The sequence below is a fragment of the Protopterus annectens genome, chromosome 6.part1 (genome assembly GCF_019279795.1).
Source record: "Protopterus annectens isolate FY-2018-M chromosome 6.part1, PAN1.0, whole genome shotgun sequence".
Taxonomy (NCBI): Eukaryota; Metazoa; Chordata; order Ceratodontiformes; family Protopteridae; genus Protopterus; species Protopterus annectens.
The window spans coordinates 385,180,424-385,194,677 of record NC_056738.1 but is presented as its reverse complement, the minus strand read 5'-3'; the positions used below and the strand labels follow the sequence as shown (position 1 = coordinate 385,194,677).

The window sequence follows — 14,254 nt, the reverse complement described above, 5'->3', positions numbered from 1 at the left end:
CAGGGAATGAAAGTTATGATTGTCTCCAGGCTGTGACAATGTTGAGTCCAAACACTTTTTAGACACCATTGTAGTTTCCTCATATGCAGTCTTGCATATGGAATTAGTAGAATGCAGGACGCCATGAAGCCCAGGGCCTGCAGAATTTTTCTTGCAGGAAGCTGGGTCTTTGTCACCATCAGTTGAAAGTAATGAGTCAGTTGCCTTTGTTTGTCTGGCATGAGATAAGCCATCTGCGCAGTTGTATTTAAGCTTGCACCCAGGAATATTATCTCTTGAGAGGGCACTAGTTTAGATTTCTTTTCGTTTACTGTGTACCCTAGGCAAATTAGTAATCTTTTTACAAACGACAGATACTTTAGTAGAATGTCCTTGCTCTATGCTTGAATAAGGCAGTCGTCCAAGTAGGGATACATTTGAATTCCTTTTTGTCTGCAAAATGCAATTACTGGTGCCAGGCATTTTGGGAAGACCGTCGGCACAGTAGATAAGCCAAATGGCAGTCAGAGAATTGATAATGCATTAAGCCTGCTATGAATCTGAGGTATCTTCTGCAAGATTGTCTGATCGGGGCATGTAGGTATGCCTCCTTGAGGTCCAAAGTAACTAGCCAAGGTTTCTTGCCCAGCATGGGTAGAAGTTGCTGTAGTGTTAACATTTTGAATTTTGGAACATCCAGGAAAGTATTTAGGATTGACAGGTCCAGTATTGGTCTGCAGGCTTTGACCTTTCTGGGTACTAAGAAAAGTTTTGAGTAAAATCCTTGCCCCTGTTCTTGCTGTGGTACTCTTTGAATAGCTCCCATGTCCATGAGTGCAGCAATTTGTTTTTGCGCCTCTGCCCATCGGTTTTGTGGCAGGTCCGGCATACCTTTTGATTTTGGAAGCGTGTGTGTGCAAAAATGAATAGTTTGGTTTAAAGCCACACTAGAAACGGCTCCACTGCCAGAAGTAATGGCCAACAAAAAGCAGTCTTCCATGACAAGTATTTCAACACAAAATTGAGGTCCCAAGCAGGAGTAGGTCTAAGAAATTGCTTGAACAAAGGATGTGAAAGTCACAATCATAGTGAGCTGAAATCTTAATGGAAGATAAGATATTGAAGAGCCACACTCAAATTGTTTGCTGCACAAAATAAAACTTCCAGTCTCCTGGCTTCCATAATCACATTTAAACCTGCTGTCTTTCAAAACAGAATATGCCAGGCTGTTAGATGAAGAGAGTGAAGCTTGACATTGAGCAGGTGACCGGACAACAGGTGGGTACCAGTGCTGCCGGCCAAATCTGGAGCTATTAAAATCATCCTTGGCTTGTCTTGTCTGACCTTTAGAAGCACCTTTGGAAGAAGAGGCAGATGAAGATTTTTCCAACTGAAAGAAAGAGCATCCACTTTCCAAGCTGTGTGATGAACTTGGCAGCTGGTGGTTTAGTGGAGAAGCGAACAGATCTATGTCTGGAGTTCCCAGGACACTGTCAACTTTTGAAATACATGAAGATCCAGTTTCCACATCCATGATTTGTCTGCTTAACACATCTGCAGAAACCTTGCCTGAAGAGTTAGTTGCAAGCTGATAAAATCATTGCTTGCCTGCACAATGTTTGTTGATGTACCACATGACAGTGGTGTTGTCTGTTAGAATCAACACCTGCCCTGGAAGAAGTAACTCCTTGAAAGCCATTAATGCAAATTGGACTGCTAACATCTCCTTCATGTTGATATGTAGATGCTCTAGTCTCGCAGGCCACTTGTCTTGTATCCACTTTCCATTTAGACCACAAAATTCCTTTTTGAATGCAAGGTATTATTTGAATGACAGTGTCCAAATCCTGGCAGTGCTGTGTCCATACATTTTGAGATACCATTGTAGCTTCCTCATATGCAGTTTGGCAGATGCCATGAACCCTAAGGCTTGAAGGACTGTCCTTGCAGTCAGCCCGGACTGAAGAGATAGTTGATGGAAGTAAATGGAAAGATTCTTTTGTTTGTCCGGGGTTAAAAAGGCCATCTGGGCTGCTGTATTCAGTCTCACACCCAGAAAGCACATGTCTTGAGAGGGTACTAGACTGGACTTTAGGCATCTTAGCACTGCTATGACATATTCCAAATGCTGTAGAAGGTCTTCCTTTTCTTGAGCCAGAATCAGGCAATCGTCCAAGTAAGGATAGATTTGAATCTTTTAGCCTGAAATAAGCTATCACTGGAGCCAGAACCTTATGTGATAAGCCAAAGGGCAATGCAGAGAACTGATAATGAGAATTTCCAGATACTTTCTGCAACTTAGCCTTATAGGCACATGAAGGTAAGCCTCCTTGAGATCTAAAGTTACCATCCAGTGATCTTATCTTGAACTTGGGAATGTCCAGATAAGTGTTGAGGATAGATAAATCCAAAATTGGTCTCGGTACTAAGAACAGGCGAGAATAAAATCCTAGGCCTTTCTGGCACAGGAACCTGAATGGCCCCTATTTGGAGTAATAGAGAAATTTGCTTGTGAGCCTCTTGTCTTTGTAGAGGAGGAATGTCTGGCATGCCTTTGAAAGGAGGCAAGGTATGGAAATAAAACCTGTAACCGTGGTGAATAATATCCAGAACCCATCTGTCTTGGGTAATTAAATCCCAATTTTCTTTGAAAAGACAGCCTTCAGAATGAACTGGCAGCTGCCCTGCCCTCCCCAGAAGTCTGAGAACCGACTGGGAATCATAACCTGTAAAAATCTTTAACAGTTTGCATAGATTGTCCTCCATTTTCTTCAAAACTGCTCCAAACAACACATCAGACTGCAAAGGAGCATCCAAAGTCTTAACATGCTCAGCTAAGTTCTGATCTAGTGGCAGCCACCCTGGAGGAGGCCTGCACAGCATCAAAACCAGGAATGTTTACCCACCTGTTCAGACACATGAACTAAATCCTGCAACTTTACAGTCAATACCTTCAGCATCCACCTTAGATTTCAACTGTGAAAGAAGATAATTCTGATATTTAAACTGACAATTCAAGTGGAAGAAGTATACACTTTCTTTCCCCATCTATCCAAAGCCCTTGCCTCTTTATCAGGAGGGACAGGATTTTTAACAACTGAGGCCTTTACACCTTTAGGCCCCTGAGAGACAGTTTCGGGTCTGCCGATACTTATGAGCTTCAGGCACCCTATAATACCTATCGTTTAACTGGGGCAGGAGGCAAAGAATCAGGATTCAGGAAGCCTCTGCAAAAACATCTTCCACCACATTCAAAACAGGAGGTATAGCTAAAGGCCTATGCTGGGGTAAACAAGAACTCCTAAGTTTTTCCTGGAATCAGAGAAATCTTGGCCTTCCCATTTAAAATGCTCCCTCATGGAATGCAAAGTCTCTGAAAATGAAAATCCTCAGGAGGAGAAGCTGAAGGAGTAGAATCATCCACATCAGAATCAGAATAAGTAGGGAACTCCTGCAAGTCTTCAGCCAGCATTGCTCAAAACTCTCAAGCTCAGGTTCCACCCTAGGCCTCTTATCAGGAGGGGCATAGAACCCCTTATCATAGTAATCAAATCTTCTGCCATTTTAAGCATATGTTTCTTAGGCAAAGACCCTGAAGCACTAGGAGAAAGCTTGGAAACAGAAGAGGCCAAGTCTCTCCCTGAGACTCCAAAGAAACACCTGTCAAAACCTCCGAGCATCCGACTGCATTTTATAGTTACAATGCTTCCCAAACACTAACCTGGCACAGTCTAATCTAGCACAAGAACGGCATCCAACATCAGGCCCTAAACAAGGTATACACAAAGTATGGTAATCCCTATGAGGTATCTGTTTCCCACAAGAAATACAGTTATTCACTTTTTCTGACATCCGGTTAAATACTGAGGCAAGAAAACGCCAACCTGCACGTTAGGACTGCAGCAATGTGGAATGAAGAACATGTGGAACCTGTAACCCTGAGAAACAATATTCAGTACCCATTTGTCCTGGGTGATTATGTGTCAATTTTTTGAGTAAAGTGCTAGCTTTCCCCCTAGGGGTGCTGCCAAAAGGTAAGTGCTTGGCATCTGCAGAGGTAAGTCATTGGGACTGTTTCCTATAAGGTTGTGATTTGTCTTCCCCTCCTTTGGGGGCTGAAGCACCCCATTGTTTAGGTCTGTAGGAGCCTTGGGGCTGAGATCTGCCTCTTGGGCATCTGTATCTGCCTCTTTGTGGCCTGTCTGACACAGAAAAGGACCAATTTTTTGAAGGCCAGTTTCTGCAAAACCTAGGTGGTTGGATCTGTAAGAAATCCTTTACTGTCTGCACTGATTTTGCTTTATCCTCCATTTTCTTTAACACCTCTTCTGCCTTAACACCAAACAAAGCATCATGCTGTAGTGGAGCATCCAATAATTTTACTTTAACATGTTCAGGTAAACTTTGCTCTTTCAACCAAGCATGCCTTCGAATAACAGAGCCTGTAACTGCGGCTCTACAAGAATACTCTAATGAATCAAAACCACATTGTAAAGTATGCTTTCCCACTTGTTCAGCTGCATGCAATAAATCCTGCATTTCCTTATTGTCAGGATTTTCTGAGTTTGAAACCGTTTTCTGTTTTAACAATGACATGAGGTACTGTTGATATTTAAGCATGTGAAACTGGCAATTTAAAGCCCTTACAGCTAAAGTAGCAGAAGTGTCAACTTTTTCCCCCATCTGTCCAGAGCTCTGGAATCCCTATCCGAGGGGACAGGATTTTTAGCAGTGAAAGCCTTAACCCCTTTAGGGCCCTGAGAAATTGTTTCTGGATATGCAGCAGGGTTTTTGTAAAGAAATTTATGAGAGTCAGGGACCCTGTAGTACCTGTCTGGCTTGACTGGTGCAGGGGGAAAAGAATAAGGAGTCAGACTGGATTCAGAGAAAACATCATCAACAATATCAAGCACAGTGGGAATAGCCAGGGGCCTGTGCTGGGGCAATAAAAGAAAGTCTCTGAGCCTTTTCTTGGATTCTGAATAATCCTGGCTCTCCCAATGGAAATGCTCCCGCATGATGTGCAGGGTTTCCCCAAAAGAATAATCCTCAGGCGGAGAGGCTGAAGGTATAGACTCTTCTGCATCACAGTCCTCATAGGGAGGGAGAGAATATCCCTGATCAGAAGAGGAATCAGAGGAAATAGAAACCTGGTCAGAGGAATCATAGTCAGTGTCTTGCCTAGGCCTTTTGTCAGGAGGGGGATGGGAACCCCTGATTAGGTCTTCGGCCATTTTAAGCATCTGTTTCTTTGGCATGGATGACTGTTCAGAAGAATGCTGTACTTGTTTCCTTGACTTTAATGGTGTTTTTGACTTTGCCATGGCTGCTGTAGTGGGCTTAATTGTAAGCTATGTAGGTCTGAAAACACCCTCAGAAGCCGATGTCTGCTCAGCGGCTCCGGACCCATCTGAGGGAACAGTTTCCGTAGGCCCAATACCTTGAGTTTCCACAGGCCTCGGTGTCTCCACGTGACTGTCGGATATGGCCTGTGGCTCTGAGGTAGCGGGTGTCAGGGGCTGCGAAAGCGCCTCACTGAGAACCGGCGAACCAGCAACTGGCCTAGAAGAAGCTTCGTTGTTGGTTTTGGACCTCGGATGCTTGTCCTTTTCTTTGTCTTTGCGTTTTTTATAAATTCCGGTCACTGGTTGTTCCGACGACATTATGTAATTAAACCTTCAGCCAAAATAATGTAAATCAAAACCAAACCGACGTTTAATAGAATCTAGCACAAAACCGACAACTGGTAATGTCATGGTCAGGGCCTAGGCAAGGAATACAGTAAGAGTGAAAGTCTTTATGAGGTATTTGCTTCCCACAAGAAATACAATTATTAACTTTTACTGACATTGGTCTGGAGCAAGAAAAAGTTTCCCCAATGGGGTACTTAGCTTTATTGAAGACTTTGGTTCTGAAACTCAATTTCGAAAATCTCAGGAGTCGGCCGACCGGCACTTGCAAACTGCTTTTGCTTCAGGCACCGCGCGGCAAGAAAGAATGAAGAAAATGGCATTGGTTGCATCTTTTATACTCCTGGCGAACTGACGTCAGGGAAGAGGCGACAGCAACCGACGCCGGACCAAGACTTTGGAACTCGGGCCAACTGCTGGTAGCCTGCTGGTGGATAACCCAAGTGAAATGACTGCAACAGTGAAACACGATGGACACCCCAAAAGTAACCACTTAGAGCTGCATAACCTTCAGAGTGAACTAAAAAAGAAAACATTAATAACATGTTTTTCCTCAGTCTCTTGTCAAAGATGCTGTTAAGCTGTTGAAATGGGTAGTTGGACTAATATTCATAGAAAATTCTGAAAACTGCACTGTCTTGTGACATATGCAAAACTGTAGCTTTCTACCTCAATGCTTAGCACAACAAATGGAAAGAAAAGCTGCATTAAGGAAGCATTCTACTAGGTCAAAGCAGCAGACTATATAAAGTACTTCTCTTTTGTCAGTCCTCACAATGGTCTACACCTTTTCATTCCCAATCCAAAAAAACTGCTTCATTGCATTTCCCCCTTTCCAAGTTCAAGCCACCTATACTGCTATAAAAGGATGGAGGATAAACTAGGAATATAAGCATTCTGAATGAAGTAAGCATTTATTCATGTAAGGGAAATAGCAAAACCACTGCTCTGAAGCATTGGATTTTAAAACATCTACACGGAAAAGTACAGTTGTGTACACTTACCGTAAATTAGATGTTCGAGTGTATCCACTGTTGCATTCATTACATTTGGGTTATCTGCTTGCAGGTAGCCCTCAGTCGGCCTGATTAACAAGGTCTTGGGTCCTGCATCGGTTGCTGTCCCTTCTTCCATGACATCAGGTCATCAGGGGTATAAAACATGCAGCCCACGCCATTATATCGTTTTTTCTTGCCCCAGATGTCAGGTGCCCCCCTAATGGGAAGCATTTAAATATAAAAGTACAATGATATACCTCCAACAACAAAACAAATACACCAAAAATGCTTTTAAGCATTGTAAAGGAAAGTAGAGGTATAGCCAAAAGAAGTTAGGGGGGTGGAGGGAGGGTAACCAGGACTGTAACAGAGAATACACTTGAACATCTACATTTATGGTAAGTGTACACAACTGTACTATGTTCTTCATGTTTCACTGTTGAAGTCATTACATCTGGGTAGATTCCCAAAGCTATGGTTGGGAAGAGGAATTTAGATAGCATTAGGACCAACTAAAAGGCCCTGCAAGAGTGCAGTGGCAAAGCCAGCTCTGGATTTAGAGAAAATTGGTCAAGGATAATGCTTGGTAAAAGTATGTACAAAACTCCAGGTAGCAGCTTCTAGGATGTCCGTGGTAGGGACACCTCTGAGAAAGGCTGTAGAGGTAGATGCAGCCCTGGTGGAGTGAGGTCTGATCCCCTGGGGGATAGGTTTTCCATGGTGCTTATAGCAGAAATTAATGCAATGGCCTATCCATTTAGAAATGATTTGCTTTGAAATATCCTTCCCATCTGCCCCTGCAGCAAATGTCACCAGCAGTTGGCAAATGAATGGACTGATTAAGAGCCACACTGGATACCACCTTGTGCATGAAGGATAGATTGGTTCTGAGGGACACCCTGTCCGCATTAAAGATGATGAAAGGCTCCACTGCCATAAGGGCCTGTAATTCAGATATCCTTCTAGTTGAAGTGATTGCTAAAAAGAAAGCTGTTTTCCAAGAAAGACATTTTAAGTCTGCAGTAGCAGCTGGCTCGAAAGGAGGTAGAGTGAGTTTGTCCAAAACAAAGTTAAGGTCCCAGGCTGGGGTTGGAGCTCTCCTGGGTGGTCTCAAATTTTTGGCCCCTCTGAGGAACTGCTTGAGCAGTGGATGAAAGAAGAGGGGAGGTTCTATGTTATAATGAGCTGAAATGGCTGAGGAGTGGATTTTAATGGAGGAAAAAGACAGGCCCTTGTGAAGCATCTCAGTTAAGTATTGTAAAATCTAAGGTAAGTTGGGCGCTGCTGTGCTCATCCCTTGAGATTGGTTCCAGGCTCAGAATCTTTTCAATTTTTCAGCATAAAACTTTCTAGTACTAGGCCTCCTTGCCTCTAAAATGATATCCATCACAGGTTTACTGAGGGATGGTAAAGGAGAGATTATGTAATTATCCAGACTGCAAGGTTCAGTGTTAGAAGCTGAGTGTGCAGAAATCTGGTTCTCCTGCTGAGACAACAGGGAAGGGGTCTGAGGCAGGTGCCATGGTGATAACCGTGACACACTGTGCAGGAGGGGGTACCAGTGTTGGCGTGATCAGTCTGGAGCAATCAAAATCATCCTTGGTTTGTCCTGTTTGATTTTTAGTAGTACTTTGGAGAGCAGAGGCAGAAGGGGGGAAGGCATAGACTGATAGGTTTTTCCAGCTGAAGGACAGAGCATCCACTTTCCAGGCTTGTTTGTGGGGAGTCCTTGTGCAAAATTTGTCCAAATGGTAGTTCTGGGGAGAGGCAAACAGGTCTATATCTGGGCTCCTCCATTTGCTTGTCAACATGTTGAAAATCCTTGGTTCCAGTTTCCACTCGTGTGGGTCCATGAGGTTTTTGCTTAGTCCGTCTGCCAGTGTATATAACTTTCCTGGCAGGAACTGAGCTTGTAGGTGTACTTGGTAGCTCAAGGCTGTGTTCCACAATGCCATGGCTAGTCTGCAGAGGGGGTAAGAATGTGTACCCCCCTGCTTGTTTATGTACCACATAACAGTGGTGTTGTCCGTCTTTACCATTAATTGTCCTGGAAGAATGTGGTCATTGAAGGCTGTCAAGAGCACTCTGTACAGCTGACATTTCTTTTTGATTGATATGCAGGTGCATTTGACTTGGGTTCCATTTGCCCTGAATGCACTTCCCTGCCAGGTGAGCCCCCCCATGCATAGTCTGATGTTAGGGTGTGGGCGGCAGGGGGTGGTGTGAAAGGTAGTCCCTTGTTTTGGTGGCAGGCCTCTGCCCACCAAAGGAACTCTAGGCGTAGGCAAGGTATGATAGGAATCATTGCTTCTAGATCCTGAGAATGCTGACACCATAGGCTTTTTAGATACCACTGTAGTTTCCTCATATGCAGTCTTGCAAATTGAATTAGAAGAATGCAGGAGGCCATGAACCCCAAGGCTTGCAGTATTTGTCTTGCAGATAGCAGGGTTTTTGTGGCCACTTGTTTGAAGTAGGTTGTCAAATGAATTTGTTTCTCTGGCGTTAGGTAAGCCATCTGGGAAGTTGTATTCAAGCTTGCTCCCAGGAATATAATTTGTTGACAAGGTACCAGGTGTGATTAATTTTTGTTTATGGTGTACCCCAGACAAGTCAGAACCCTTTTTACAAAGGCCAGATGATTCAAAAGTATGTCCTGGCTTTCTGCCTGAATTAGACAATCGTCCAGGTATGGGTATATCTGAATATTTCTTTGCCTGCAAAACGCAATAACTGGAGCTAGGCACTTTGTGAATACCCTGAGTGCAGTAGATAAGCTAAAGGGCAGTGCAGAGAACAGTGCGTGTAGCCTGCTTTGAAGCACAGGTATCTTCTGCAAGATTCCCTGATTGGGATGTGCAGGTATGCTTCTTTTAAATCTAGTGTTGCCAACCAGGCATATTTGCCTAGCATAGGCAGTAATTGGTGAAGAGTCAGTATCTTGAATTTTGGAATCTCCAAAAAGGTGTTTAGAGTAGACAGGTCCAGGATAGGACACCATAAATTATCTTTTCTGGGTACCAGGAAAAGTCTCGAGTAGAAATCTTGTCCCTTTTCCTCTTCTGGTACCAGATGAATAGCCCCCATGCTTAACAGAGAAAGTATTTGTTTTTGGGCCTCTGCCCACTGATTCAGGGGTAGGTCCGGCCACCCGCTTGGTGTTGGCAATGTGTGGAAGTGACATTTGTATCCCTGGGACACTACATTTAAATCCCATTTGTCCTGGGTAATGAGTTCCCAATTCTTTGCATGAAGAGCAATCTTTTCCCCCAAAGGGGCAGTCAGTTGATAAGTGCTTGGTAATTTTAAAAGGAAGTCATTCAGACAGTTTACCATGGGGGGGTGTTATTATTCCCAGATTTGGAAGTGGAGGCCCCCCCCACTGCTTAGTCCTGTGTGTCCCCAAGAACTGAAACCTGGGAGTTTTGCTGGTTCTGGGTTTGGCTTGAGAAGACCTGGAAGGGGCTGGAAAGGACCAATTCTTAGAGGGCCAGTGCCTACTAAATCTAGGAGGCTGAACTTGTAAGAAATCTTTAGCAGTTTGCATAGATTTAGCTTTAACTTCCATCTTTTTAAAAACTTCCTCAGCCTTGTTGCTAAACAGGCAGTCCTGACTTAAGGGAGCATCCAACAATTTAGCTTTAACATGATCAGGCAAAGATTGCTCCTTAAGCCAAGCATGCCTTCTGAGCACAGACTCGGTAACAGCAGCCCTGCAAGAGGCTCAAAACCACATTGCAAAGTATGTTTTTCAACTTGTTCAGATTAAATCCTGTAATTCTTTGTTTTCCACACAGTCAGGAATCAACATCATTTTCTGTTTAAGCAGTCCAATTGCCCTAATGGCCAAGGTTACAGAAGTGTAAACCTTTTTACCCCATCTATCCAGCGCCCTGGAGTCTCTATCAGAAGGGGTAGGATTTTTAGCAGTAGAAGACTTAATGTCCTTGGGCCCCTGTGAAACAGTCTCTGGATCTGCAATAGAATTTTTAAAAAGGAACTTGTGGGACTCAGGGACGCTGTAGTATCTGTCAGGTTTTCTGGGAGTAGGAGGAAAGAAATCAGGGGCCAGACTAGATTCCGAAAAAGCATCATCCACAATGTATAGTACACAGGAGGAATAGCTAAAGGCCTATGCTGAGGTAGGAGAAGGAAATCCCTAAGCCTCTTTTTTGAATCAGAAAAATCCTGGTTTTCCCAGTGGAAATGCTCCCTTACAGTATGTAAGGTTTCCCCAAAAGAAAAATCCTCAGGAGGGGAAGCAGACGGAATGGAGTCCTCTGCATCAGAATCTTCATAAGTAGATCAGGGCAAATCCAGATCATCAGAAGAATCTGAAAAAAACAGAATCCTGGTCAGAAGATTCATAATCAACTTCAATCCTAGACCTCTTAGAAGGGGGGTTGCCTACCCCTGATTAGCGTTATTAGATCTTCAGCCATTCTTATCGTTTGTTTTTTAGGCATAGAGACCTGAGCATGTGGCCTGGGCATCAGTTTTTTAGGCATGGTTCGAGATTTAAGTCCAAGTAAAGAAGGAGGCGTCGGTTTAATATGCAAGGCAGTAGGCCTGAATACACCCTCAGAAGCCGGTGCCTGCACAGCGGCTCTGGACACATCCAGGGTAGAGACATCCGTGGGTTCCAGAGGCCTGTGAATCAGAAGTAGCGGGTATCAAGGGCTGCGAAAGCGCCTCACTGGAGTACCGGCGAACTGCCAACTGGCTTAGGAGAAGCGTCGTCGGCAGTTTTGGACCTCGGCGGCCTGTCTGTCTTTATCTTTGCGTTTTTGTTTTTTTTTTGGAATCCCGGTAGTCGGACAGCTAACAGACATTTCTGGATAATTAAACCGAGAACCGAAATATTTAGAGGTGAAAATATACCGACAACGGATAGTGCGCTGATTAAATAAAGCACAAAACAGACAGCAAGGTATGTCGTGGTCAGGGCCTAGGCAAGGAATATGGTACGAATGAAAATCTTTATGAGGTATTTGCTTTCCACAAGTAATGCAATTATTAACTTTTACTGACATCGGTAAGGAGCAAGAAAAAGTTTTCGCAACGGGGTTCTTGGCTTTAGTTGAATACTTCGGTTCTGAAACTCGAAAATGAAAATTTCAGGAGTCGGACGACCGGCACTTGCAAACTGCTTCTGCTTCGGGCACCGCATGGCAAGAAAGACTGGTGTAATGGTGTCGGCTGCATGTTTTATACCCCTGACGACCGGATGTCATGGAAGAAGGGACAGCAACCGAAGCAGGACCCAAGACTTTGTTAATCAGGCCGACTGAGGGATACCTGCAAGCAGAAATGTAATGACTGCAACAGTGAAACATGAAGAACATCAACAATCATGGGCATGGATGGCTTTCAAATATTTTATATGCTAACCGTAGTCCACGTTTCATTCTTCAAACTTCTACTGTCATGTTTAAATGCAGTCAAAGTATGGTACAACAAGACACCCTTGGCTCCCAATGTGGGCATTCCATTCTCAGGAAAAAAATTTTAACTGCTCAGTTTTATTAGCAAAGCACCTTAAAAATAAAAGAATTTCAGACAAGACAGTAACTCGACAACTGATCATATCAACAGATTAAATCTTATTTTCCTCCCTCATTACAGCCGAGTGCACCTCCAGGTGTTTCTGCAGTTATCTCCCACTACGCCTGCAGGCGTAAAATATTGCTTGTTCATATTTGCATTAATAATTGCAAAACCATGCTACATACAAGGTATGAGAATATTTTATCTTGAAGCATACATGATGCCAAAGACAACTGTACTGATATTTGACCTCTTGTCAATGAGTACTTGCTAGAACTGTAAGGTGAAAACTTCATTTTTAAAGGCTGAAGCCACATCCACTGGGAGTTAAAGGTACACACTCAAAAGAGGTGTACTGCAAGGAAGGGTTTAATATACTCACAGTCACAGGCATATGGCTTGTCCCGGTCATCGAAGATTGACGTTTCCAGCCTCTTCCTTGCACTTCCAGAACCTCTTCCCTAACAGAATCAATACAGAATTATGTAAAGCTAGAAGGTACTCACAGTTATAGCTTTAATTACAATTTTTACAATTAAGGCATTTAAAATGACAGTGGAGCACACTGTTTAATCAGAAGAGAGGAAAGTCACTGTAATGTACAAAGTTAGAAGAAATCTGTCAAACAGCTAAACGGCAATATTCAGTGGCTTGTGTGTTCCCAACATTAAAGCAACCAAAATATGTTCATAGGATTTCATTTAGTCACTCTGCAGTTTTAGAAAAATCATACAGGACTTTAAGCAGCAGTTTAACAACTTCTACTCACTCCATTGCACAAAAATAAAGGAAACTGTGCCTTCTTTTCTTTTACAAACATACTATACTTATTATAACATTATCTGGAGAACACAGCGTGAGAAAGACAGTTAATATATTCAGATACTGAAGCAGCAAAACAGATTTGCAGGCATAAAACTAAAGGAAACAAACTTGACAAGTAATAAATTACAGTTCCTGTAAATTAAACAAGGCCAGAATGAACCAAGATATAGCTTTGCGAGTCTACATGGATGATTTTTTTTTCTTAGGGTGCAAGAGGTTCTAGGTTTAATGCCAGCATTCCGTGCAGGCTTGGTGGTGCAGAGGAATGGAGTCCTGAAAATGACCTGGGTGACGGGTTCAGTTAAGCCCATTCTCTAAGAAGCTGCCTGGAGGGGGAACAGGAGGGAGATTTATTTTCCTTCAACTATTCTGGCAGCTTAACACAACTCTGTGTACACTTGGTAGCCTACAGGCTGCCCCAGAGTTATCAGGTCACACTTTTTGAGCTAAAAAAGGCACAATTCCATTTTATCTCCCACTTTTCACAAAACTAGTGGCTCTGCAAACACATACACTAGGGACTTACAATTCTTGTTTATTTGTTCATATGGATTTAAATATAGGTTCCTAATTAACTTAATTCTATAGAGAGGGAATAAGTTAACCACTGAAGGTCAAACAAAGTACTACCCCTGGACAGTTTTAAGGGCTAGTCTTGATAGCTGGATGGGTTGACACATTTACCACAAGATTACCATGTAAGGTCATATGCGATGTAGGAGGGGAGCCCTTCTAAGTGCTTAAAAAAGAGTGTCAAGAACTTTAAAGTGTGTCTGCTAAAAGGCATGCATGATTAGGTATCTTTTGGTCCCCATAATTGCCTGCCTAGTATTATTCTTATACTCCTTTATTAAGTGAGCGAGTCCACAAAATGCAGAACTTATAAAACAAAAATATATGCACTGCAGACATAACCCACTCTGTGACACAGACTTAACTGATTTGTCTTTAATGTCCCACAACAAAAGAAAAAAAAAGCATCTATCAATGTTTAATGTTGAATTACAGTACAACAACAGTGATGCATTAGGATGCAATGTGAAGGGCTGGCATCAGTAGGAATAGGGGAGATTTTGAAAACAACAAAAGTTATGTACTTACCATAACAACAGATCTGTACTGTCTTTTTCATCAGGTTTGACCTTTGGGTTGTCTGATCTGACTGGATCTGACATCAGAGCCTTTTCCTAAAGCTATGGATCCAAGGGACTGACT

General features: G+C 43.0%; 1 protein-coding gene across 4 annotated transcripts in view; it reads right to left on the bottom strand.

Moving 5' to 3' along the window:
• Window positions 1-14,254, bottom strand: part of DPF2 (double PHD fingers 2) — a 779,856-nt gene that overhangs the window by 477,204 nt on the left and 288,398 nt on the right. For all 4 annotated transcript variants that reach the window (XM_044075795.1, XM_044075796.1, XM_044075797.1 and 1 more), the window contains exon 6: window positions 12,597-12,675. In XM_044075795.1, the coding sequence (XP_043931730.1) occupies window positions 12,597-12,675 (79 nt within the window). The remainder of the gene's footprint in view (window positions 1-12,596; window positions 12,676-14,254) is intronic.